At 43.8% G+C, this 23,177-nt stretch overlaps 1 protein-coding gene across 1 annotated transcript in view; it reads left to right on the plus strand.

The window, feature by feature from the left end:
- WDR70 (WD repeat domain 70) overlaps window positions 1–23,177 on the plus strand; it is a 184,574-nt gene that overhangs the window by 143,950 nt on the left and 17,447 nt on the right. The window contains exon 14 of the mRNA XM_014457044.1: window positions 22,143–22,243. Coding sequence (XP_014312530.1) covers window positions 22,143–22,243 — 101 coding nt within the window. The remainder of the gene's footprint in view (window positions 1–22,142; window positions 22,244–23,177) is intronic.

The raw sequence follows: 23,177 nt of genomic DNA on the forward strand, positions 1-23,177 counted from the left end.
TATTTCTTCAAATAGGTTTTCAATATCTTGCTTTCTCTCATCTTCTGGCACACCTATAATTCTGATGTTGGTACGCTTGAAGCTGTCCCAGAGGCTCCTTACACTATCTTTGTAGTTTTGGATTCTTTTTTCATTTTGCTTTTCCGGTTGGGTGTTTTTTGCTTCTTCATATTTCAAATCTTTGACTTGATTCTTGCGCTCCTCTGGTCTGCTGTTGGGTGTCTGTATAATATTCTTTATTTCAGTCAGTGTATGCTTAATTCCTAGTTTGTTCTTTATCACAACATCGAGGGTCTCATTAGATTTCTTGTAGATCTCATCAAGTTTATCGGCAGTTTCTAGAAAATTATTGAAAGACCTTAAAAGTGCGTTTTTTAGCTCTATATCCTCCATTTCTGTCATGTTTTTTTGTCTCCGCATTTTTATGCTTTCTTGGTGCACCCCCTTGTGGTCTTTGTGCGCAGTCTTGTTGTAGTTAAGCCTTGATTGTTGTTGGCAATACTGGGGGTGATTTGCCCTCCAGGCTAACTGGCTATGAGAGTCAGCTGTGTCTGCAGCGGGAGAGCTTCTGTGCTGGATCTCTAGGGCGGTGCTAATCTAGCGTTTGCCTAAGGCTATCCGGCAAATGCCTCTGTGCAGGGCTTGGGCGGGGCGGGTCCCCGGGGATCTACAGGGCGGGCGGAGCGAGCAGTTATGGCTGCTCTCAGTTCCTTCCCCAGGGGCTCTGCCTCTCAAAGTCTCAGCATCCGCTGCAAACCTCGGAGAGAAAGCTGCCTTCGAGTTCCGACTGAAGCCAGACAGTCCCGCCTCTCCCGTTTGAGTCTGGGTCCCTAGAGACTCGCCGGGATCTGGAGCTCAGAGTCTGAAACTCCCTCCGGATTGAAAACAACAACCGCGCCCTCCGCCACCAGCCTGCTCCACATGCACTCCGCACCTTAGTATTTCACTTCAGCACTGCGCCTCCTCTGAGTCTCGGTATGTTATTCTCTTTCCTCCTAGTTGTAGAACTTCCACTCAGCCAGCCTTCCTGTGGTTCTGGATGATGTCCGTTCCGTCTTTTAGTTGTATTTTTGAAGTGGTTGTTCGAGGCAGCAAACTCCGGCGTTAACCTATGCCGCCATCTTGGTTCCCCAAAATTTTCCGGAAATACTTTAAATAACATCATAAACTATTATTAGCTTAGTAACTTTTTTTTATCAAGCTATAATTTATTGCAGAGTGGCTAATAGAATTTCCTTTTTAGCTGCTATAATTCAAGGGATGTAGTTTATGCAATTGATGAACATATTACCATTTATACACTTTAGCCCAGGCATAGTGACATAAAGTTGTTTTGACCTGGTGTTATTTAAGATGGTGGCCTCTCTACCTCAGTTGCTTTTGACAATAATCTGAAAATGCTTTTTAAAAAAAAAATATATTGTTTTTATTGATTTTTTTACAGAGAGGAAGGGAGGGGGATAGAGAGTTAGAAACATCAATGAGAGAGAAACATCAATCAGCTGCCTCCTGCATACCCACCACTGGGGATGTGCCCACAACCAAGGTATATGCCCTTGACTGGATCCGAACCTAGGACCCCCCAGTCCACAGGCCAACACTCTATCCACTGAGCATTTCCTTGGGCAAAGAGAAGAAAGGTGGAAAAGAAAAGCCAGAAATTTCACACCGGATCCTGACTTCTGATTTGTTTGTTTGCTTATGTACTTTGGTGGGGACCCCTGTTTCTGTGAACATTGACTGAACAAAATGAGGAAAAGAAAGAGAAAAACTAAACCTTTATTTTTAAAACAGCTATAGCGTCTAACACAACTGATGTAGCAGAGGAGGGGAATTTGCTCTATTTTCAACTACTGTGCCTTTAGCATTTCCAAGTTGATTGAGAATCCTAGTGCCAACATAAGAAATATAATAGTAAAGGTCTTTTAAGGAAGAAAAAAATTATTTGTGATTACCTAAAGAATATTTGATTATCTTGAGGAACATTTTTTAAAGCACTGAAGAGAATAGATAGCAAAGAACAAGGATGTATTAGATAGTTGCCTCTTTTTACTTATTTTCCAGAATATTCCCTGTGGCGAGCTGGCACGGCCATGGCATACTCAGCCCCAGGGCGCCTTATGTGCCATGCCAGCTCAGCCTGGTTCAGTGACCCTGAGAGGGGGCAGTGAAGGATGGAGAAAAGACAGACAAGAGAAGAAATCTGGGTCTGGGTGGGAAGCTGCTGGGAGAGACAGCACCAGTGCCCACAAGCTGTGTCTTTATTTTATAGCCAGATTCCACGAGGCAAAGTAAGGGCGTGGTCAAGATGTTTATAGCATTCTCGTAAGTTTTGATCCTACTCAATTACATGCACCTGAACTCTATCAAGCCCACATCACTCAGGCACGTGGGGCCACGTGTTTGGACCATAGGTTCAAGATTACAACTATAGCTGTTGGCTATCATTGTGCTGGGAGGGCTCTGCCCTCCACGCTGGGACTAGCACGTGGCAATGAGAGGACTGTGCCCTCTTATTAGTCCGAGGCTTGAACCTGTCCAAACACTGTGGCCGCTCTCCACATATTCCCCTTTTCTTTTGTTTTTAAGCACTTCTATTTACATCATCAAAAGCTCTAGATAAATTATTCAGCATTACTAAAACATAACTTGTGGCTATTTAACAGAACAACCACAGTAATATTAATGTAATACAGCAACAAGAGAGAACAAAACTCTGGCTATTAATAAAACAATAACAAAGCAATGCCAATGCAAAACCGAACTAACATTTTCCGAACTATTTCTTCAAAATAAAAGTTTCTTTTGCTGCTGGTTTATATCTACTCAGAGTCCTCAGATTTGGCTGCGCTAGACTTTACAGAAGACTGGCAGCTAACCAATGCTTGCATAGCCATAAACATGGCTGAAGGAGTAGCTTCCACTCCTTGCTTTTCTGCCATCTGCTGGGCTTCAGTTGTTAGCTTCTTCAGCTGACCCCATGTTGGCACCTCAGCCCCTTGTGTAGCCTTCGTTTTCTTTTTCTTCCTCTTTGCTGTCATCGGGGCAACTCTCAGTCTTTTGAATGGAGGGACAGGGAGCTTCTCTGGGTCCATTGTGATGACGCATGTAACGCTCTGGCACCCAAATTGGCTGCGCTTCTCCTCCTGGAAAGATACAAACACAACCTCTGCCCCACATCATTATTGGATCTGGTCCAAACCATCGTCCAGTTTGTGCATCCTTCCGTCGGGCCAACCCGGTGGAGGCTATTGTACTGGGGGCCCAATGCCTTTTGGCTGCTGTATGGCCCTCTGCATCGCAATTCAAAAAATTTAAGATATAAAGAGCATGACTGAGTTTGTTTTGAGGTGACACATAACATCCATCTCCCCCTTTTTGTTTTAGTAATTGTATCTTAAGAGTACGATTGGCTCTTTCCACTATTGCTTGACCTTGAGGATTATAAGAGATACCAGTTTTATGACAAATTTGATATTGCTGACAAAAGTGCTAAAAAGCAGAACTAGCATATGTGGGTCCATTGTCTGTTTTTAGCTCTAAGGGAGGTCCTAGTACCACAAAGGCGGCTAAGCAATGATTGATTACGTGCTTGGTGCTTTCCCCTGTTTGGGGAGTCGCAAAAATAAAGCGGGAGCAGGTATCTATATTAACATGTACCCATCTCTGCTTACCAAATTCCGGGACATGGGTGACATCCATTTACCAGATTTGATTAGGTTTAAGACCCCTAGGATTAACCCCTAACGATTGTACAGGGCAATGAATTACACTGAGTGCACTGTTTAACAATTGACAAGCTTGCTCCCGAGAAATACGTAACTGTTTGCACAGGGCAGCAGCATTTTGATGATGAGGGCTGTCCTGGCTTCCTCTGTCAAACAGCGTGGGGATGTCGGAGATGGATCTCCCCTGAGTACTTGAAATACTCGAACCAATTCTTGCGCAGCTTTTAATTTTTCTCCTAATAAGGTCCATTGATCAACCCAGATAGGGGTATCTGTAAGTCAGGTAATTTTAGCTGCTGTATGCTGGGTCGGAGAGATGATCAAGGCCCCTGTTGAAAATTCTGGTAACCTAATCCATGCCTCCCATTTTGAACGGACATTGGGATAGACGAGCACCTCTTGCTGATTCTTTCCTCCCCCCTTTTGGGGGTGAAATCTTTGATTAGAAGTAACAATGGAACTGGGACTTGTTATTAAAACCTCCATCTGCTCTAGCATCTCCCGACCCCATAGGCAAATGTTGCAATACATAAGGTTGAAAATAGCCTGTATTTCCATCTGGATCTTCCCATTGAAGCAGTTGAGCACTCTGCAAGGGTTAAGTAACATGCCCTACACCTTGTAATTCAGAAGCTGTGGGGTTTAAAGGCCAAGCCTGTGCCCAAGTCTAAAAGCAATTGACTGACACATCAGCCCCAGTATCTATAACCCCTTTAAAAGGCTTCCCATTAACCCTTAGTTCTAACTCAGGCCGGCCCTGCATGACTATTCTTGCCCAGTATACTGCATCGCTGGACCCAAAGCCTGCTGTACCACGGGCTGACCAGTTAAAGGCCGCCCTTCTGGGTAGTAGGGCAGAAGGATAATTTGTGCTATATTTGTTTCTGGTAAGACCTGAATTATAGTATTAATTGTCTGTGCCATTACTTTAATTTCTCCAGTATAGTCCTGATCTATCACCCCAGGGAGAACTTGAAACCCTTTCAATGTTAAACTGCTCCTCCCTAAAATTAGCCCCATGATGCCTACGGGAAGGGGACCATACACTCCCGTGGCAATGGCCTGAGGCCCTATTTCGGCGTTAGTACATATCGGGAGGTAAGATAGAGGTCCATTCCTGCGCTTCCTGGGTGGTACAGTAAAGGCTTCGGACGGTTGGCTTTGAGACTGAGGCGGCTGGAAAGGCTGAAGTGGGGTCAAGGATATGGCCCCTACTGTTTGGTGGGGCCGGGGCTGGCCCCACTTGAAGTTTCCCTGCCTATGGGGTATTGAATTATCATTAATATCAGTCCTGGTATACCCAATGCTTTCCTCTCCTGCATTTTGGGCATAGTCCAGGCTGCCTGTTTTCACTCTCCGTAGCCTTTTGACTTCCATTTCTAACATTACAGTCTTTAGCAACATGTCCCAGTTTACCACAGTTAAAGCATCTCCCTTTCTTTCCCTGCAATACCTCCTTTAACGCGGCAGCCAATACCACTCCTTGCACATAGGCTGGTTCAATGTCACTACAAACACGGATAAAATAGTGTACAGTGCCATTCTTCCTGTAGGGATGTAAAGCCTCTTGACATACTCTATTTGCATTTTCAACAGCTAATTGTTTCACGAGTACCATTCCAGCCTCAGGGTCAGTCACGACCCTGCCCACAGCCTGGAACAAGCGGGCCACAAAATCCTGGTATGGCTCCTCAGGGCCCTGGCTGATCTTACTTATGTCTAAAGACTTTTCTCCTTTCATTGGCAGCTGCCTCCAGGCGTTGGTGGCACACATATTTATCTGCTGATAAGCTTGCATGGGGTATACTAACTGAGCCTGCAAAGCCCCATGAGGTCCAGTGCCCATGAGCATATCAACTGTAATGGGTACCCCATGACTTGGTTTCTGTTAGCCTGTTCCTCTCTGAGCTCTGCCCAATTAGACTTCCATAGTAAGTAATCTCCAGGTGAGAGACAAGCCTTTGCAGCAGTGTTCCAATCACCAGGAGCCATAGCTTCCTCTAATATTGTATCTAGCAACCCCAGCACAAAAGGGGAAGTTGGTCCATACATAGAAGAGGAAGTTTTTAACTCCTTCAATGTCTTAAAAGGTATAGACTGATGACCACGGAGCATCTGACCTGGATTCTGAGGATCAGGCTGCTCAAATATAGGGTATAGACCAGGGGTCCTCAAACTACGGCCCACGGGCCACATGCAAATACAAATATTGTATTTGTTCCCGTTTTGTTTTTTTACTTCATAATAAGATATGTGCAGTGTGCATAGGAATTTGTTCATAGTTTTTTTTTAAACTATAGTCTGGCCCTCCAACGGTCTGAGGGACAGTGAACTGGCCCCCTGTTTAAAAAGTTTGAGGACCCCTGGTATAGACTGAATCCTGAAGTATCTTCCCCAGCCTGCCTGGCCTCATGCAAGAGACCGCTGGAGTCGAGACAGAGACCCCACTCCTGTTTCTGCTTGTTTAGGGAGCGACCGGAGAGGCTTATGAGTAACAGTAAACTTCCCGAATGCTTGCATCAGACCCCCATCATCCCAATCCCACCGGCGTTGTTCCCTCGCTGCCTCCTCCTCCAGTTCTTGTTCATTTTTGGGAGGAAGCACATCATCTGGAGGGCTCTCCCCCTCAGGAACGGTAGCCCCAGGGACTGGAAGAGGCAGTGGAGGTGCCGAAGGTATAGGTGGAGTCGGAAGCCTCTGGTTACCTTCCACTATCTGTCTTACATCACCTGCCACATTCATCCATCCCTTTTCGGGAGTGGGCTCTAGGTAGTCCCGAATCAGGGACCACAAACTGAAGGTAGAAATGGGAATTTTCTCTGGACCTTCAGCTATATAGCAATCTCTAAGTTGCTTCCCTACCTTCTCCCATGTTTCTACATTTACCTTTCCTTCCTCAGGAAACCATGGGCAAGTCTTCTTTACAATATTTAACAAATCAAGAAGCTGTTGCTGTCTTACAGAACAGCCTCGCGCTCTGAGCATAGCTTTAAGCATAGATACATATACATTTTTTCTTGTGATCCTGAATTTCCCATGTTTTACACCGAGCTATTTCCAAACCTCGGCTCCTTACCTTACTTTTGCTTTCAGCTTTACTTTTAGTTTTTTACTTTTTCTTTCTGCGCACGCCTCACTGGAGCCTCCTTTCACCTGACCACTGCAGTCCCCCGAACTCAGTCCCTGTTCAGGCGCCAATCCCCTTCCTATGAGAAATGAAATCTAGATTATGCCCTTTATGTTCTTTAAAACAACCACTCAGAATGTCAAGTATTAGGAATCTTCTATCAGTTTGAAAACTTACTAATTTTTTTCATGGAGCCACCTCTACAGTTAGAGAAAGTATATATTCTGGATTTGTCTTCCCGCAACTTTATCAGTTATTTTCATCTTCATCAGATGGAGGAAAGTGAAATAAAATTATATTGTTGTTAATGTTTACTCTGGCCTTTCCTAAAAGATAGGGAGAACTAGATGTTTTTACATCAGATTTATTTATTTATTTACTTACTTACTTACTAACTACAAGCTGTATTCATGCTCCATACTATTATGGGCATTGGATGAAAAATAGATAATTATTGTTAAAATTATGTTAAATAAGTTACAGTTTATATATTTACCAGAAGAAGGGAAAATTTATATCTAAGATCCATATGTCTGATTATAGAGATAGCCTACTACATATGTTGAGGAGAAAGTGAGGTCCATATTGTGTAAAAAATGATTTACTAGTATTTGAAAAAAATTTCCATGAAGATATCAACTACGTTTTCTTCTTTATTTAATTAGGTGGAGTTCTGAAGAGAACTTGAGTTTACATTATTTTTTCTCACCTTATAAGATCTAATTCTTCATATATATATATATTTCAATGAGGACTATCAGATTAGCTTTTTATATTTTAATTGCATTTTTCTGGTTATAAAAACAGTACATATTAAGTCTAAGAAATTGACGATGAATGTAGAAAAGATCATTAAGAAAGTACATATCATATATAATCACATCACTCATAGAATAGTCCCAGATGTGACGTATAAATTAATAAATTTTGATGTCCAAGAAAATTGTGTTAACATATAAAATGGCATACCATATAAAGTGAAAATATTATCACTTTTATTTCAAATAAAGAATTTTTGTGTTCTTATTAGGAGAGAATATTGATATTTTAAATCCAAAGAGATTGAAGAGGAAAAGTAAATGGGTATAACAGGGCCATTGAGTAATAGACCCTCCCTGAAACTAGCTACTTACCTGATTTATAACTGTAAGGAGCATGCTGACCATTCAGACTACAGTCGTCTTCTGTTATTTGTGCATATGTAGGAGAATAGAAAGGCCATTCAAATGAATGGATATTCCAGGAGTTCTCAGAATTGGCTTTGGAGTGTATCTTTGTTCTTACATTTGAATATAGATATAACTAACCTGAAAATTGACTTCAAACAAATGAAGCTATACCTGGGAAAGCTTGTCTCTGAGGAAGTGAGGAGCTTACCTGTTCTTCCGTTCGTACTGGGAATAGGCTAATGATCTGTCTTCCTGATACAGTCCCAGGCCAGGCAGAGCTGCTCCTCTCGAGAAGTTTTCTAGAAATGAGTCGGGGGTGCCCTTGCACAGTCAGGGTTACACAAGGACTGGTACACAGAGGGGACTTGAACTATCGGCGGACCAAATGCCAACTGAAAATAAACTTGAGAGAAAGACTATATTTGGCATTTATCTGCCTTCTAAAATGCAGTGAAACCTTCTTAATGGGTAGCACACGGGGATGGAAAAAATAGGCTTTGAATTAACTTTCCATTATCTGATTTTTATTAAAGAGCAATCAGGCAACTGGTTGACCAGGGAATAGCAGTTGCTTTGAATTATGTATTATTTTGAATAGAGAGATATCAGCTGGATGAAATTTTACTGTAATCCACTTTCTTGGGAAGATTAAATAGTGCACATTCTAGATAGATCCTGATGAACATACTTATGTGTAATAGAATATGTATTTCCCCCCAGTGAAGAGGTAAGACAGTACATCATAGGTATAGGGAGCATTTGCTCACTGAGAACTGAAAGGCAGGGTATGTGAGCACTGGTTGTATCCTCGGATTCTGAGGTGTATGAATATTTGATAGGGAACCTGGGAGTAAGTAGGTGATGGTGGCTTTTAAGTGGAAATCTGCCCATATAGAAGTTACATGGTTATTTCTCTAGCACCGCTCTTTCCTGGGTCCAGAGCTAGCTTCCAGCATGGCTGCTAGGACAGTGTTTTACAGTCAAGAAGCACGGCGATCAGTCAGTACTACTTTCTGTACCGGTATTTTCTTTAAGCACTGAGAAAGAAAGATGCCATTGGGCTAAATGAAAAACAATATTGCATTTTTGCTGCTTTCATGATTTGGGTTCCTGAGCCCTTTCTTGGGATTTCCTGAAGTAAGCAGCACACACACCAGAGCTCAGTTTACGCAGTCAGTGGAGTCCAGCTGGTTGCCCTGCTGACTAAGCTTCGCAGTGCCCAAGGGCTGGCTGGCTGCAGGGCAGCTTGATGAAGTCACTTCTCGTCCTCAGTGCCCCTAAAGGTGTCATGTGATGGATGTCCCAGGGCAGTAGTGTTCAGGATTTGAAGAGTGTCCATCTGCAGGCACATGAGAGCAGAGAGAAGAGAAACCGTCCATTTCATGGTGCTTTAACTGTTAATACCTTCCTTATGGAGTCTTAAACTGTTCTAGTTAGGGGAAAATGACAGGAACTAGTTTAGTGCTGATTCCTTCTTTTTATTTAAAAAAATCACACAGTACAATTGATCTCTTTTTAAAGTATACAGTTCTGTGCCTTTTATACAAGTAGAGTCTCAGAGCCCCATCGACACAATCAGGACAGAAGGAGTTCCCTCACCCCCACACACATCTTTGTGCTCCCCCTCTAGTCACATTCTCACCTGTCACCCCGCCCCACTCTCACCCCGGCCCTCACTGATCTGTTCTCCATCCCTGTAGTGTTGCCTTCTCAGGAACGTCTTGTAAGTGCCCTCAGACAGGGCGTAACCTCAGACCGCCTTCTTTCTGCAGAATGAATGCCTTTGAGACCCATCAAGGTCGCTTCTGTGAATCAGTAGTTTCCTATAGTGTATTGCTGAGTAGTTTCCTGTATGGTACAGTTTGTTTCCCTTAAAGGACATTGGATTATTTCCAGTTTTTGGAGATTATGGATAGAGCTGCTATAAGCGTATATCTATATCTATATCTATATATATAAAAGGCTAATATGCTAAGTGTCCATCCGACCAGTAGCCATGATGCATACTGACCACCAGGGGACAGACGCTCAATGCAGAAGCTACCGTGGCATGCACTGGCCATTTACAGAGAAACAGCACCATGGACCTGACACCCACAAAACAACACTTGGCTTCCCCCAAGTGGGACATAGGCCCTGCCATCACTCTGGAGCAACAGCCCACCAAATTGCAGCCGATGCTGCCGAGACCCCATGGAGCAAAATGTGGCCCACAGCCCAGCTCAGCCCAAAAATGGTGGCTGTGGGCTCCGGGTAATGACATCACGTAGCAACACCTGGCTTCCTCTCCCTAGCAACAGGCCATTTAACAATAAATGGCACTGCAGACCTGGTGCCCACAAAGCAACACTCAGCTTCCCCCAAGTGGGACACAGGCCCCGCCACCACCCCGGATTGATGCTCACCAAATTGTAGCCAATGCTGCCGAGACCCCATGGTATAAAATGTGGCCCACAGCCCAATCCATCCCGGAACGGTGGCTGTGGGTGCTGGGTAATGGCATCATGTAGCAATGCTTGGCTTCCTCTCCCTAGCAACTAGCCTCCTTGGAGTTTATTCAGCTCAGGAACATGACTTGCTTTATAGCTGGGTGCAAACATTTTACACTTTAATCAAATGTCTATGAAGCATTTTCCCATGCCTCATCTCATTTGATCCTTACAGAAGTCCTGGTGTAGGTAGATAGAAAACTCGATGGAGTCCTATTTTCTTTTCATTAGCCGGACAACAGAGATTTAGAAAGCTTAGAAACTTGACCTGACTGAAAAGTAGTAAGAAATGGTGGACCTTGAAAATGACTTCAGGTTTTCTCACTGCGCAGAATATAGTCAAACACTGCTGCAGTTAAATATTTTTCCCTTCGTTCTCCCTGCATGATCTATAATAACAATCTGCTTCATGTTGATATTTACTGCTGTGTTGCTGACAATTACCTGAAAGAGAAGTTGGGGTGCTTCACTCGGCTGGAAAAAGTTTAGCTAAATCAGAAAGCAGGTCTAATTAAGCAAGTTTATTCTATATCTATAAAAGGCTAACTTGACTCACACATGTGCAATACATATAAAGCTCTCACTGGCGCCAATCGCAGGTGTGTGTTTCGATCTGTCATTGTAGATTGTGAATTTGGTTAACACTTCTATTATAAAGAAAGGGCAAATAACGATATTAAAGTATTTCTTCTAATTAAGTTCCTTTCAATGTGCACAAATTTGTGCACTGGGCCACTAGTATATATATATAATCATAAGTTTTCATAAACACCTAAGAGTAGGCTGGCTGGTCATATGGTGAGTGCATGTTTATTTTTATAGGAATATGCTAGGCCAGTCTTCAGAGAAGCAATAATATCTAGCATTCTCACCCACAGTGCATGCATTTTCCACTTTCTCTGATCCTCACCAGCATTTCGTATTGTTGGCATTTTGAACTTTATATGTTCTAATATGTGTGGTGCAGGATCTAATTATGGTTGTAATTTGCATTTTCCTAATGGCTCATGATGCTGCATATCTTAATGTATTCATTTTCCATTTTTATGTCGTGTTTGGCAAAGTACCTATTCAGGTTTTTTTACCATTTTAAAGTCAGGTTGTATGTTTTCTTACTGTTAAGTTTTGAGAGCCTTTTATATATTCTACGTGCCAATATTTTTTTGCCAAATATATGATTTAAAAATATTTTCTCCCACTCTGTTGCTTGTTTTTTTGTTTGTTTATGTTTTACTTTTTCTTAATGGTGTATTTTATAAAGCAGAAGATTTTAATTTTGATAAAGTCTAGTTTATCAGTTTTTTTATTTTATAGACTGTACTTCGGTGTTGCATCTAAGAACTCCTTGACAGACCCAGGCCACACAGATTTTCTTTGTTTTCCTCTAAAAGTTTTATGTTTTACACTTAGTTGTGGTCCATTTTGAGCTAATTGTTGTGTAATAGAGTGAGATACAGGTTGAGGCAGGGCCAGGATGAGGGTCAGGTCCAAGAACAAAATTTAAGAAGGTGCCCAAAATCTCAGTAATTAAGATAAATAACATTTTAGCAGTGCTGTGCCAAGCTGCATTAAGTCCTGAGACCAAAGGAAAAATCAGTTGATCTGGTCTTGTCTTTATTTAAAATTTTGATGTTTTGCTCATCACAGATTTTGGGGGTGTGCGGGTGTGGAGTACCAGAGTGGGGGAAATGGTTAACTCACTGCCGCTTCAGTGGTACTGTGAATTCTGGACGAATTCCCCAATCTACCTACCACTGTTTGCTTCTCAGGGCCCTCAAGTAGGCTCTCCATGCCTTTTGTCCAGGTGTTACAACTGCCCTCAGAGGGAGAGACTGTGTGAAATGTGTTTCCACTGGCTCACCCAGAGCCAGGGGGATTTACAGCAGGGATGGAAAACTTAACAGTGAAATAGTACACATCGCAGCAGGTGTAACTAGGAGGTGTCTCTACCGTTGCTGCACATATGCAGGGACATTCATAGTGTAGGGAGTAGGGTTAGGTCACTGATCCCGGAGTGAGTCTCCTCTCTCACCCTGGAGGTATGTTCTCTTGACATCTGTTCGTTGCAGGCAACGCTGCTGGCTGTTGCTTATTAGCGGCTGCCTGGCATCAGGCCTGCTTCGCTCAGTTTTTCGGTGTTATCTTCTTGCCTACCTGAGAGCTGCGGCCTACCTCTCCGATATGAAAATCAGGCTTACTGTTGTTGTTTTTTAAATTGTTGACAGTATTATAGATGTCTCCCAATCCTCCCTCTTTACCTCCCCCCAGCCCCTATCCCACCCCAGGTCTTCACCACACTATTGTCTGTGTCCACTGGTTATGCTTACTTTAAAATGTGTGTGTGTGTGTGTGTATGTGTATATATATTTGATTTCAGGTGGAAGGGAGTGGGGAGGGGAGAGAGAGAGAAACATCAATGATGAGAGAGAATCATTAATTGGCTGCCTCCTGCATGCCCCACACTGGGGACCTAGCCCACAACCTGGGCATTTACCCTGACCAGGAATCAAACCTTGACCTCCTGGTTCATAGGTCAACGTTCAAGAACTGAGCCATGCTGATCAAGCTGGTTATGCTTACTTTTAACAGAAAATTTTACTTAAAGAGCTTATTCCTGCTTATGAAAGCCCTTACCATCATACCTGTTTTTCCTTTACTTTTAGCCTCACATTCTTAGAACCCGCATCCTTTACTCTAGTCCTCGTGGACTCGGAGGACAGCTGGTCAACCTCCTCTGTTTCCTTGAGGATTATAAAGTTACTGTTACAAGTCTTCTCTTGTCTAAAGGAACCACAATTAGTTCTTGGTATTGTCGTTGTTTTTAACATTTCCTTGTGGGATATTTTCTCACCTTCTCTTATCTTCGATGCTCTCTTCTCAACCATTTCTAGATTCTAATGTGACCAAATTGGAGTAAGAGTCTCCTAGGTGCCATTTGGGTGGTAAGGGCATTCTATTCCCAATGCTTAGCATAACATGTGACACATAGTAGGTATTTGGTGAAAAGGTATTTGTTAATGTTGCTTTACCTCTTGTTTTATTTTATTCTAGTGTGTCCTTATTGGTGCCTACTGTCATGGCCTATTCCCTATCACCCTTTCTTGTTTCTATTTTTTGTTAATAGATTAAAAAAATTAATTTGGTATTTCAGAGTATAAATGTTTTAGATTTGATGAAAGAAGTGCACGTTGTATTTTGTCTGCTTCTTTAAAACTTGAGATGACCCTTTTTCAGTCTTACTAAAAATAGCCCTGTTTCAAGTTCCATGGAGGAAACAAATTTACTGCGGATGCTTAAAATGCTGGCAATTTAAAACTTGAATAAATATAATTTGTTTGGGTTGTTATAATGTTGATGAATATGATCTGTGCCCTGGCTCTATTTTGTAGAACACACTCTGCTTTGAAGTAGAGTGTGTTGGAATTTGTCACTATATTTTATCAAAAGTCTGATCACTGTTCCTCCTTAGAAGGAAGAATTCTCATATACTTATCACTTCATTTCTGTTCTCATCTCCAGTCTTTTTAAAAAGAAAAACTTCATAAATTTATGTAAAGCAGTAGACTCTTAATTCAGGTGCAGCTTTTTTTATTCTCTATCAACATTCTCTTCTTTGAAATCCTGTTTGCGTCGGAATCCAGACTCGGAACCCACAGGGAGATGTCTTCTCCTGTAATCATCTGTTTGACCGTGGCCCTGTTTTGGGAGTTACATGGTAGAAGCGCTCCCACTTGATGCCTCAGGCTTCATAAATCATCAAAGGCAGAAGCATGAGGACTGAAGGAGGGCTTGTCCAGTTGAGCAGTTTATCCATTTTCTAGTGTCATTTAATCTTGTAACATCCTATGTTAAAAGGTGTCTACTACTTCTTGGTGCCAGCAGTTTCTTTCTTTCTTTTTTAATATTTTTATTGATTTCAGAGAGGAAGTGAGAGGGAGAGAGACATGGAAACATCAATGACGAGAGAGAATCATTGATGGGTTACCTCCTTCACACCCCCTACTGGGATCGAGCCCTCAACCTGGACATGTGCCTGACTGGGAATCGAACCACAACCTCCCGGTTCAGAAGTCAACGCTCAACCACTGAGCCACACCGGATGGGTGGTTGCCAGCAGTTTCAAAGAAATGTTTTCTGTTTACTGTTTTGCTTTCATTTCTAGTAGAAAAGTCAGCATTTCCTTTTTGGCTAAACAGAAACTTTTTTCCCCTTCTCTGCACACGAGTTTGGTGTTTTACTTAATTGGTATTTGAATTTATCTGTATTTCCTTAAATAGACATAATTGCCATGAACGCCAAAACTGGGTGAAGAATCAGGCGCTAGATAATACAGCCCCAAAGGAGAAACATACTTGACTCCTCTGTAACATATCAAAAAGGAGAGCTTGATTTTGTAGATGTTTGAAGGTGTTCAGAATGACACACAGTTTTTTATATGTTGTATAAACATATAACACACTAAGAACTAGTGCCCTCTTGCCTGACCCCAGCTCCATGCTCCGTCCCACTGAGCGATGACCACGAGAAGACTGTATGTCTGGTAGAGTTTTCTGTGACACTTTCCCTCTCCCAACCTGAATCTGATGAATGATCTTCAGTAATAAGTTTCCCAGCTGTTCTAGCAGAGCTCCGGCCAGAGTTCACTGTTATATATAGTGTGGGGAGGAGAGAGGTCTGTAATTAACACATCTCCCCGGAGAGTGGTTTTCCCTCTGTGGAGTGACAGGTAATGCTGTGTCTTGTATGAGGAGGGGTTGTGAGACCCCCAAAGAGCTAAATAAAGGAGCATGAGCTGTGAAACATCTTTTCCTGTACTCTATTAAGATAAATAGCGCTTTACATATCCTGGATAGCTCATCTTTGAAGATTTAGCTTTTCCTGTATTTTTTTGGTTTTACGTACTTAATGACTTCCAAGCTCTGATCACATATATTCCTCATCTAGTAGTTAGGGATTGAGTAGTTCTATCCACTTATGCCTTGTTTATTCATATACTCAAAGAATTTGTAGTCATTGATTTTATGCCCATCTCTAACTATTGATGAATGAAGAAGGCGAAAGGGCCTGGGTCCCTGTGGATTTGGTTGAGAGAGGGGCTGGGTAGTGCTGCCCAAGCTTCTCCACACCCAGTCCCCAGAGTAGATCATACAGGATGTACACGGGTAAGACTGCTCTTTGCTGGCAGGGACTTGCCTGAGGTCTGGGGCTCCGGGTCTCGGCACACCTGTCCGTCCCCCCCCCCCCCCCCACCGTCCCATCCCATGCCCATAGTGGGAAGCTCCGCTGGATGCTGGGATGTGCTTCCAGTAGCAATTCTGAGTGGATCCCTCTGGGGAGGGGCCTCTGGGCATGTGCCTATGGGGCCCACCACCCATGTCCCTCACCCTGTAGACTCTAGCTTCCAGGCTCGGGTTTGCTTCTTGCTCCCAGACTGTCGTTGATAAGAATAATTGCCAGATTTTCTTCAGCCATAATTTGTGCTTTCTTTGACTTTATAAATTCTTTTCAAGGATTGGACCAAACTAAAATTAGTGTTTTCAATTAGATGAAGAAAATTGTGTTTAATTTTCTTACCCAAGAGACTTTCCATTTTCTCCGAGAACTTTTTCTCGTGATGAAATTCTTTAGGCAAGTTTATTATCAGATGCAGATGTGATTCATTTAGTGCCAAGGACAACTACCAGATTCCAGATTCCTGCTGCTTTAGTGGTTACCTTAATTTTAGAGCATAAGCTGTAAATGAACTGATTTTAATACATGCATTTCCTATGGGCTCAATGAGAATTAATTTGCTAATTAGATGACAGTTTTTTAAACGCGTAATCTGTGCATCTGAACCAACATTTCTGGCAGGGGCAGAGCCACGCTTTTCCGTGTTTGGTTTCTATGAAAGTGCTCTGGCCTTGTTGCCTTTTCGAGCCCTCAGTCTTGGCCTTCTGTCTGGTTTATCAGAGATTAGTGGGGGCAGGGGAGGGGAAGACTGAGAAGATTCCCCGCGAGCAGTGACAGTTGCTACAGGTCTGGTCCTGTGGTGGAAGTTGCTTGGAGTATGAGGAGTGCGGGGAGGAAGACAGGACAGGTGCGAGCCCACGTAGGAGAGCAGAGCAAATGTCTGTCTTTGATCTTTCCATTCGAGGGTTGTCTTCGTGGGGCTCAGGTGGGTGCTGAGGAGTCTTGTTTATTAGACTGAAGCTCACGCACAGGTTTGCTTCCTGAACTTCAGAGGGCTGAGTCCCAGCCCCATGGCCTGTGCATGCGGCAAGATAATGCAGGTTTGGGAAGAGGAGGGCTTTGGGAGGACAGGACAAAGCCTGGGAAGGTTGACAGAATCCCCACCTCACTCTTCTCCCCAGCTCAGTATTTTAATGTGGAAAGCTATTTTTCTTCCTCTGTGAAAGAAAACCTGTGAAAATCAGAAGACAGTTCTTTCTCCAGTACTTTTCTTCTTTCTCCAGTACTTTTCCATTTTCATCTGACTTCTTTTTATTTGTTTTGGACTCAACATCTTGATCTGTGTTCTTCGCCTTGGGGATCAACACACATACGTACATGACCATTCCGATGTATTGGGTAGTCCTGAGGATGCCCGTGACTGGGGGCCACCCCTGAACAAAGCTGCAAGACGGGCGGCAGTCTCCCCACGGCCTCCCCACGGACAGGTGTGGGCTCTTCATTTGAAAATCCTGACAACTCTGGTTCTCGCACGGATCCCTGAGTGAGCCTCTCCATTCTTGGACTTACTGACAGAAACAAAACAGGAAAAGCCAGATGCAGCTTGGTTTACAGAGCGGGTCAGCAGCTGGGGAGGATCAGGAAGTGGGGCTTCATCATCAGCATGCCGCAGATAGGAAATTATGAAGGATGCCAGCTTCTCAGCACGGGCTGTGGAGCGGGGCGCTGTTTGGATGCGTGCATTGCAGACGCCTGAGATGTTCCGCAGGCATTGATTTCTTTTACAGAAACATTTGTGAACCGGGCAGTGGTGGGCTTTTTCCTTTATGATTTTAGTAATACCATCTGCTTTTTAATATAAACTTGCTAAGATTTCTACTTCTGGGTTAGGTCGGTTTGGAAAGGATATAAAACCTCCGACATCCCCTCCTCCCCATCTTCTGAAATAGGACTTTGCATAATTAGGTCGTGTGAGGGAACAAGCATTAGACTTGGAAAAACTTCCCCGCTTCTCCCAGCTGCTCTCTGTACAAGGTCGTGACCTTGGGCAAGTTACCCGCCCTTCGACAAACCTCCATTTTTTTCTTGTGAAATGGAAATAAGTTTACCAATTTTGTAGTGTTGTTGTGAGGATTCTGTTACTTTAAATAAGATAAAATTCCAGATACCCAATAGTTCTCTTCTCACATGTCCTAAAACGTAAGTTTATTACTCTCATTGGCTTCCTTCTCTCCTAATTTGCTTCCATAATTTCACTTAAAGTAAACCCCAAAACCACAGAAGTAAATTATTTGGAATTTTTCATGGCCTTTCACTTGTGTTCAGGGCTAACTCCGGAATCCCTGTTTGGGCATTTGGACACTGCCGTTCATACGCAGCGTCTCTTCTCCCCTAGCCCACCCTCTTTTCTTGTGGTCTCTGCAGAGAAGAAAGATCTGTGTTGAATACATTAAAGTCTGGTAACTCCTTGTCATCTTGCTTACGATTTCCAACTCCGGTTAGCATCTCCTCATGGCTGCCGCAGAGCTAAGTACTTTGGGGACATATTGGGACTGTTCTGTTCTGCCAGTTTATAACACTAAAATGAAAGTAGGCTTTGGTTTAAAAGACAAGACCGAATTTTATGCTAAAGTGAAGTTTAGCTTGGGCAGCTAGGGGAAGCCATTAATGGTCCCACATGTTTTGGTAAGATGAACTACATTAAATTGATAAAGTGCTTTATCAATTTAGTTAAGCAAATCATGAAAGTAGTTGTGAAATATGCAGACTCATTTCAAAATTGAGTTCTTTGCCCAACAGTGGTCTGCTGCCTTTTGAAGCTCGCGGTATAATGTGAAGGCTTTCGCTCTGATTCTTGTAGACCCTTCATGACTCTCTTCTCTGGTCCTTCGATGCAGATGTGTTCTGTTCACCTGCCGCATGGCCGGTAGGTTTGACCATCTGAGTGTGAGCCCCCAGCCACAGAAGCACCTCTTCAAGAACAGAGGCTGGAAGCAGTTGGGTGGGTGGGTGGTTGATCGAGGGAATGCACTCTTTCAAGTAGTCATAGCTCATCCGTCTTCTGATGGCTCCTCAGGCTTCTAGCAGGCACGTGTCCCGTTGTTGTGAAGTAAAGCCCGGCATGTATGTTTGACAAGTTAGCAGCGTGGCAGCTCTGCTCGCTCCCAGCCTCGCTGCTGTCTCGGGGATTGTTTGGGTTGGCAGATGGCCAGCTCTCTGCTATAAGATGCATTTCCTTGACAGGACAAAGTGCGGGGCCGCATTAGCTGCAAAGTTTCTGAAGGTTAGCTAAACACGCACAATAAATATTAATAAACAAAAAAGGCCCACCCAACCTTTGACTTTGAATTCTGTTTCTTCATTCCACGTTCTGGAATCCCTGTAGTACTTGATTAATAACCAGTCTTAGGGTAATTGAGCCTTAAGTATCCCTTGCCTAAGTCTGACTGCTCAGAGCCCCCATTGGCTGCGTTGGGGACTCATTGCCACAGTGGATGGATGGGCTCTGAATGACTGGTTAGTGCAAGGGCACTTGTTTGCCTGCTCCTTGCTTCCGTGTGAAAAGGAGTGTAAATGTGCTGGCCAGCTCTGTGTGTCTCTGCGAGCTCTGAGGGGGAAGTTGTGAACAAGAGTAGAGGTGCAGCGTCCAAGCTGGGCCTCCCTGGAAAGCAATCAGACATTGGTCTGTTGGCCTGGGCAGTGGCCTCTCTCTAACATTTACACCCATGACGTGGAGGGAGAGAGTAACAGTAACTTGCTGCCCCTGCACACTGCCTGTTTGGCTGGGTGTCTTGGAATTTCGCAGGCCGACATTGTGGATCTTTTCCAATTCTGCACCCTGCTCACTTGAAAACATTTGAAAACCAGTAATCTTAGATGCTTAGCCAGACCTCTGGAGAAACAAGGAAGGGAGATAACTTGAGTACTAGATCCTTACGATTGTCCCGGGACTGTTTGTGAGTGGCCGAGATTCGGAAGGCTCTTGACAGCCCCTCTCACTGTCCTCTCTTGCTCTCTGGTTCATGCTCTTTCCTCATTTTAGGACCACAGGGGGGAGGACCGCCCCCACTGCATGTGTGAGATACTTGGGTATAATAAGGGTCTGGAGAAAGAAAATTATTCCTCGTAGGTGGTAATATTTTAACTTGAAAGTCATCTCCAACTTAGCAAAGCAATCCAGTTAGGCTTCGGTGAACTGTAACTTTTGATTCATTTCTTCAGCAAAAATTCATTGAGCACCAGATACTTGGCATACATTGCCACACCAAACAGACCAAGATCTCTGCCTATGTGGACATGTGTTCCAGTGCAGAGGCAGGATAAGCATAACTCACAATGCATTATACATTATGTTAAAAGGTGATGCATGCTGTGTAAAAGAAAGCTTGGAGTAAGGGGAGTCATAGGGTATAGCGCTCAATAGGGTGGTCTAAGCAAAGATGGAAGAAGGTGAATATTGGCTTGGGTGAACTTATGCTAGACAGGGGCTATGAAGTTATGTTTGTGACTCTTCTCATGTTTCCATGTGCCTGGTCGTGACCACTGGAAATTTCCACTGTTCTCAAATTAGTCTCAGTAGTGGAGCTACTTTGCAGACCCTGAGCTATTGATATATTTAATTCCATATTAACAACCAGACACAGTTTTACTAGGAAAAAAATGTAATTTTATATATGCATGCATTTTAATGTATGTTCCACAAGCCTATGTACAAAACTATGTGCACAACAATGACAACCCTCCCCAAAAAGTCAAGCTCTATGTGATTTTTATGGTTTACGATTTTTCAAGTTTTTCTGTTAATAGTGACTTACTTTAGTAAGTGTGAATATTATATATATATATATATATATATATATATATATATATATATATATTAAGTACTTGTAAACTGAATTAGATAGATTTATAAAAAATTGTGGAAAGAAAACCTAAGCTGTGAAAATCTACCCTTTTAGCTTAAGTTCCCTCACACCAACAGGGAAAACCAGCCATTCTGATGTGATTTTCCTCAATAGAACATCTCAGCCCCCTTCAGTGGTACAGAGCTGAGGCTACTCTTGGAGGGTGTTGTCAGACATGAACTGGAAGCCTGCAGCCTCCTTACATTTCCTGCCAGCTCCTCAGTCTCAGGGAAGATTGGTAGCCATTGAGCTACATGCATATTTTTTGCCAGGCAGGTGGGATCCAGGATTTTTATAAAAAGGAACTGCAGAGAGTTCCAGATATTCTGTCTTAACAAAAGAGTAGGAGGATTAGGGAGGAGAAATCAAAGATCAAGCCAAGGTAGACCTAGGAGAAGGAAATTCCATTGTTTTCATTTCACTATTAGAATGTAAAATGGCAGCACCTATTGTACCCTTTTTCCTTGGTCCTTGTACATTGCTTGGTGCATAAGTTGTTAATAAATGTTGAATTGAGGTTTCCACTCATTTCCTGTCCCATCCCAGTGAGATCTGCAGGACCGAGCTCATGCTGTTTGTTCCTATCAACTTCTGCTTCATTGTTTCCCCCTTAATCCTATCCCTGCCACCCTTCCCCCCTGTGCCCTCTCACTGCAGTCCCTCTCACCTGTGCCCTTTCACTGCAGTCCCTCCCCCCGTGCCCTCTCACTGCAGGCCCTCCCCCCTGTGCCCTCTCACTGCAGACCCTCCCCCCTGTGCCCCTCTCACTGCAGGCCTTCCCCCCTGTGCCCTCTCACTGCAGGCCTTCCCCCCTGTGCCCTCTCACTTCAGTCCCTCCCCCCTGTGCCCTCTCACTGCAGGCCCTCCCACCTGTGCCCTCTCACTGCAGACAGAAATTAAAATTAGGTGGTGGGTCTCACTGAGAACTGGAGCTTCTTTCTGGCCCAGAGCACTGCTCACTGCCTTCACAGCCGTGGATTCAGGGATCAGAACTTCCACGGAGTCTCCTCTTAAACAGCTTTTCATTTAGGTTCATGTCAAGTCCGTGTTCTGCGTCTCTGCTTTCCTTCTGCTATTGTCCTCTGGTTTATCTCACAGACAGGGAGGTGTTCTTCAATGCCTGCAAATATGTGTTGTCCCTGAAAAAGCTTTATGAGACTTGGAGCCTTGTGAACCGAAAACAATAACCACCTGGTCCCAGTCTGCTGTCCAGGGACGCGCTGTGAGTGTCCAAGCATTAAACTCCGAGCTCTAACTGCGCCAGAGGCAGCAGGACTGAGTTATGTGTTTAGCTTTCCCAGATGCCAGCGTCTCGTGGCGGCGGAGTGGGGAAGCCCAGCGCTGTGGTGTCAGGGCTGTGAGGAGGGAACATCTTCCTTATGTTAATAGTGTTGGGATGGAAATGGACCAGAGGAATACCTTAGGTTTAGAAGAAAATGTCCTAAAAGATACAGAGGTAACCACTAGGTTGATAGTCGGATTAGTAAACCAGCCATGGGAGTACCAGCAGGATTTCCCCATCTGTAGCTGATCACCATGCCTCTCCTTTTCAGAGTGTGGTCCGCTGCCTGTGGCATCCAAAGCTGAACCAGATCATGGTGGGAACTGGAAACGGGCTGGCGAAAGTCTATTATGACCCCAACAAGAGTCAGAGGTATTCAGCACTGTTGCCTGTTGTAGATGGATGACAACAACTGGGGGGAGGGCCTTTGTTTCACCCGCTTTCATTTATTCCCTCCTTTGATGGGGATCCACCCTTTCAGAAAATGCAGCTGGCACAGAGCAAAGCCTCAGACTTTTAGCATTGTGCTTTAGAGGATTTGGGTATCACCCTTGATCCAGACAGAATTCAAAGTGAAAGTGTCCTGGGGATTTGCAGTTCTTTAGCTGAAATGCTGAGTGCAGGGGGAGGCCGGCCCACTCTACATACCACCCTGGACAGTGGCATTAGCAGTGATGCATGTAGGGGATCAACAAAGCAGCAAGCTGACCACTAACAGGAAATGGGGCCGGCCAGTCTGTTTTGTTCCCTCTCCCTTCCAAGTACTAACCAGGCCCGACCCTGCTTAGCTTCCGAGATCAGACGAGATCGGGCGCGTTCAGGGTGGTATGGCCGTAGACTTGTTCCCTCTCTATCTGGCCTTTTATCAGATAGAAGGGTGGTTCCCTGCCAGCAGAAGGGGAAGCACAAACACTTCCGCCTTCCAACCCCTGGCTCACCCCAGATGCCCAGAGAACTTCGCTGAAGCCCAGTCGGTCCACTCCCATTTTCCTTGGGCACAAAGGTGGACATGGATGGACATAAGAAAAGGATGGTGTTGCTTTTCTCTGACTGAATGGTCATTCTGGAGAGTAAGCCTGGTTAGCCAGTATTAAAATTCATGCTGATGTTACTGGAATCCCCCATAGACCTGCCTTGAGGTCCCACATGCTTTACTAATGAGTATCCATTGGCCATAATTTGGCTCTACGTGGAAGCAGTCTTGTCTTCTTCAGAACTTTCTGAACTAGGGTTGGAACCTTTGTCCTAGAAAATAAAGTTACATATTGTGGTATTTAAGAACAAATAGGTTTTTGTTTTTCCATAA

Source organism: Myotis lucifugus, unplaced genomic scaffold, assembly GCF_000147115.1.
Source record: "Myotis lucifugus unplaced genomic scaffold, Myoluc2.0 scaffold_68, whole genome shotgun sequence".
In the NCBI taxonomy this organism is placed as follows: domain Eukaryota; kingdom Metazoa; phylum Chordata; class Mammalia; order Chiroptera; family Vespertilionidae; genus Myotis; species Myotis lucifugus.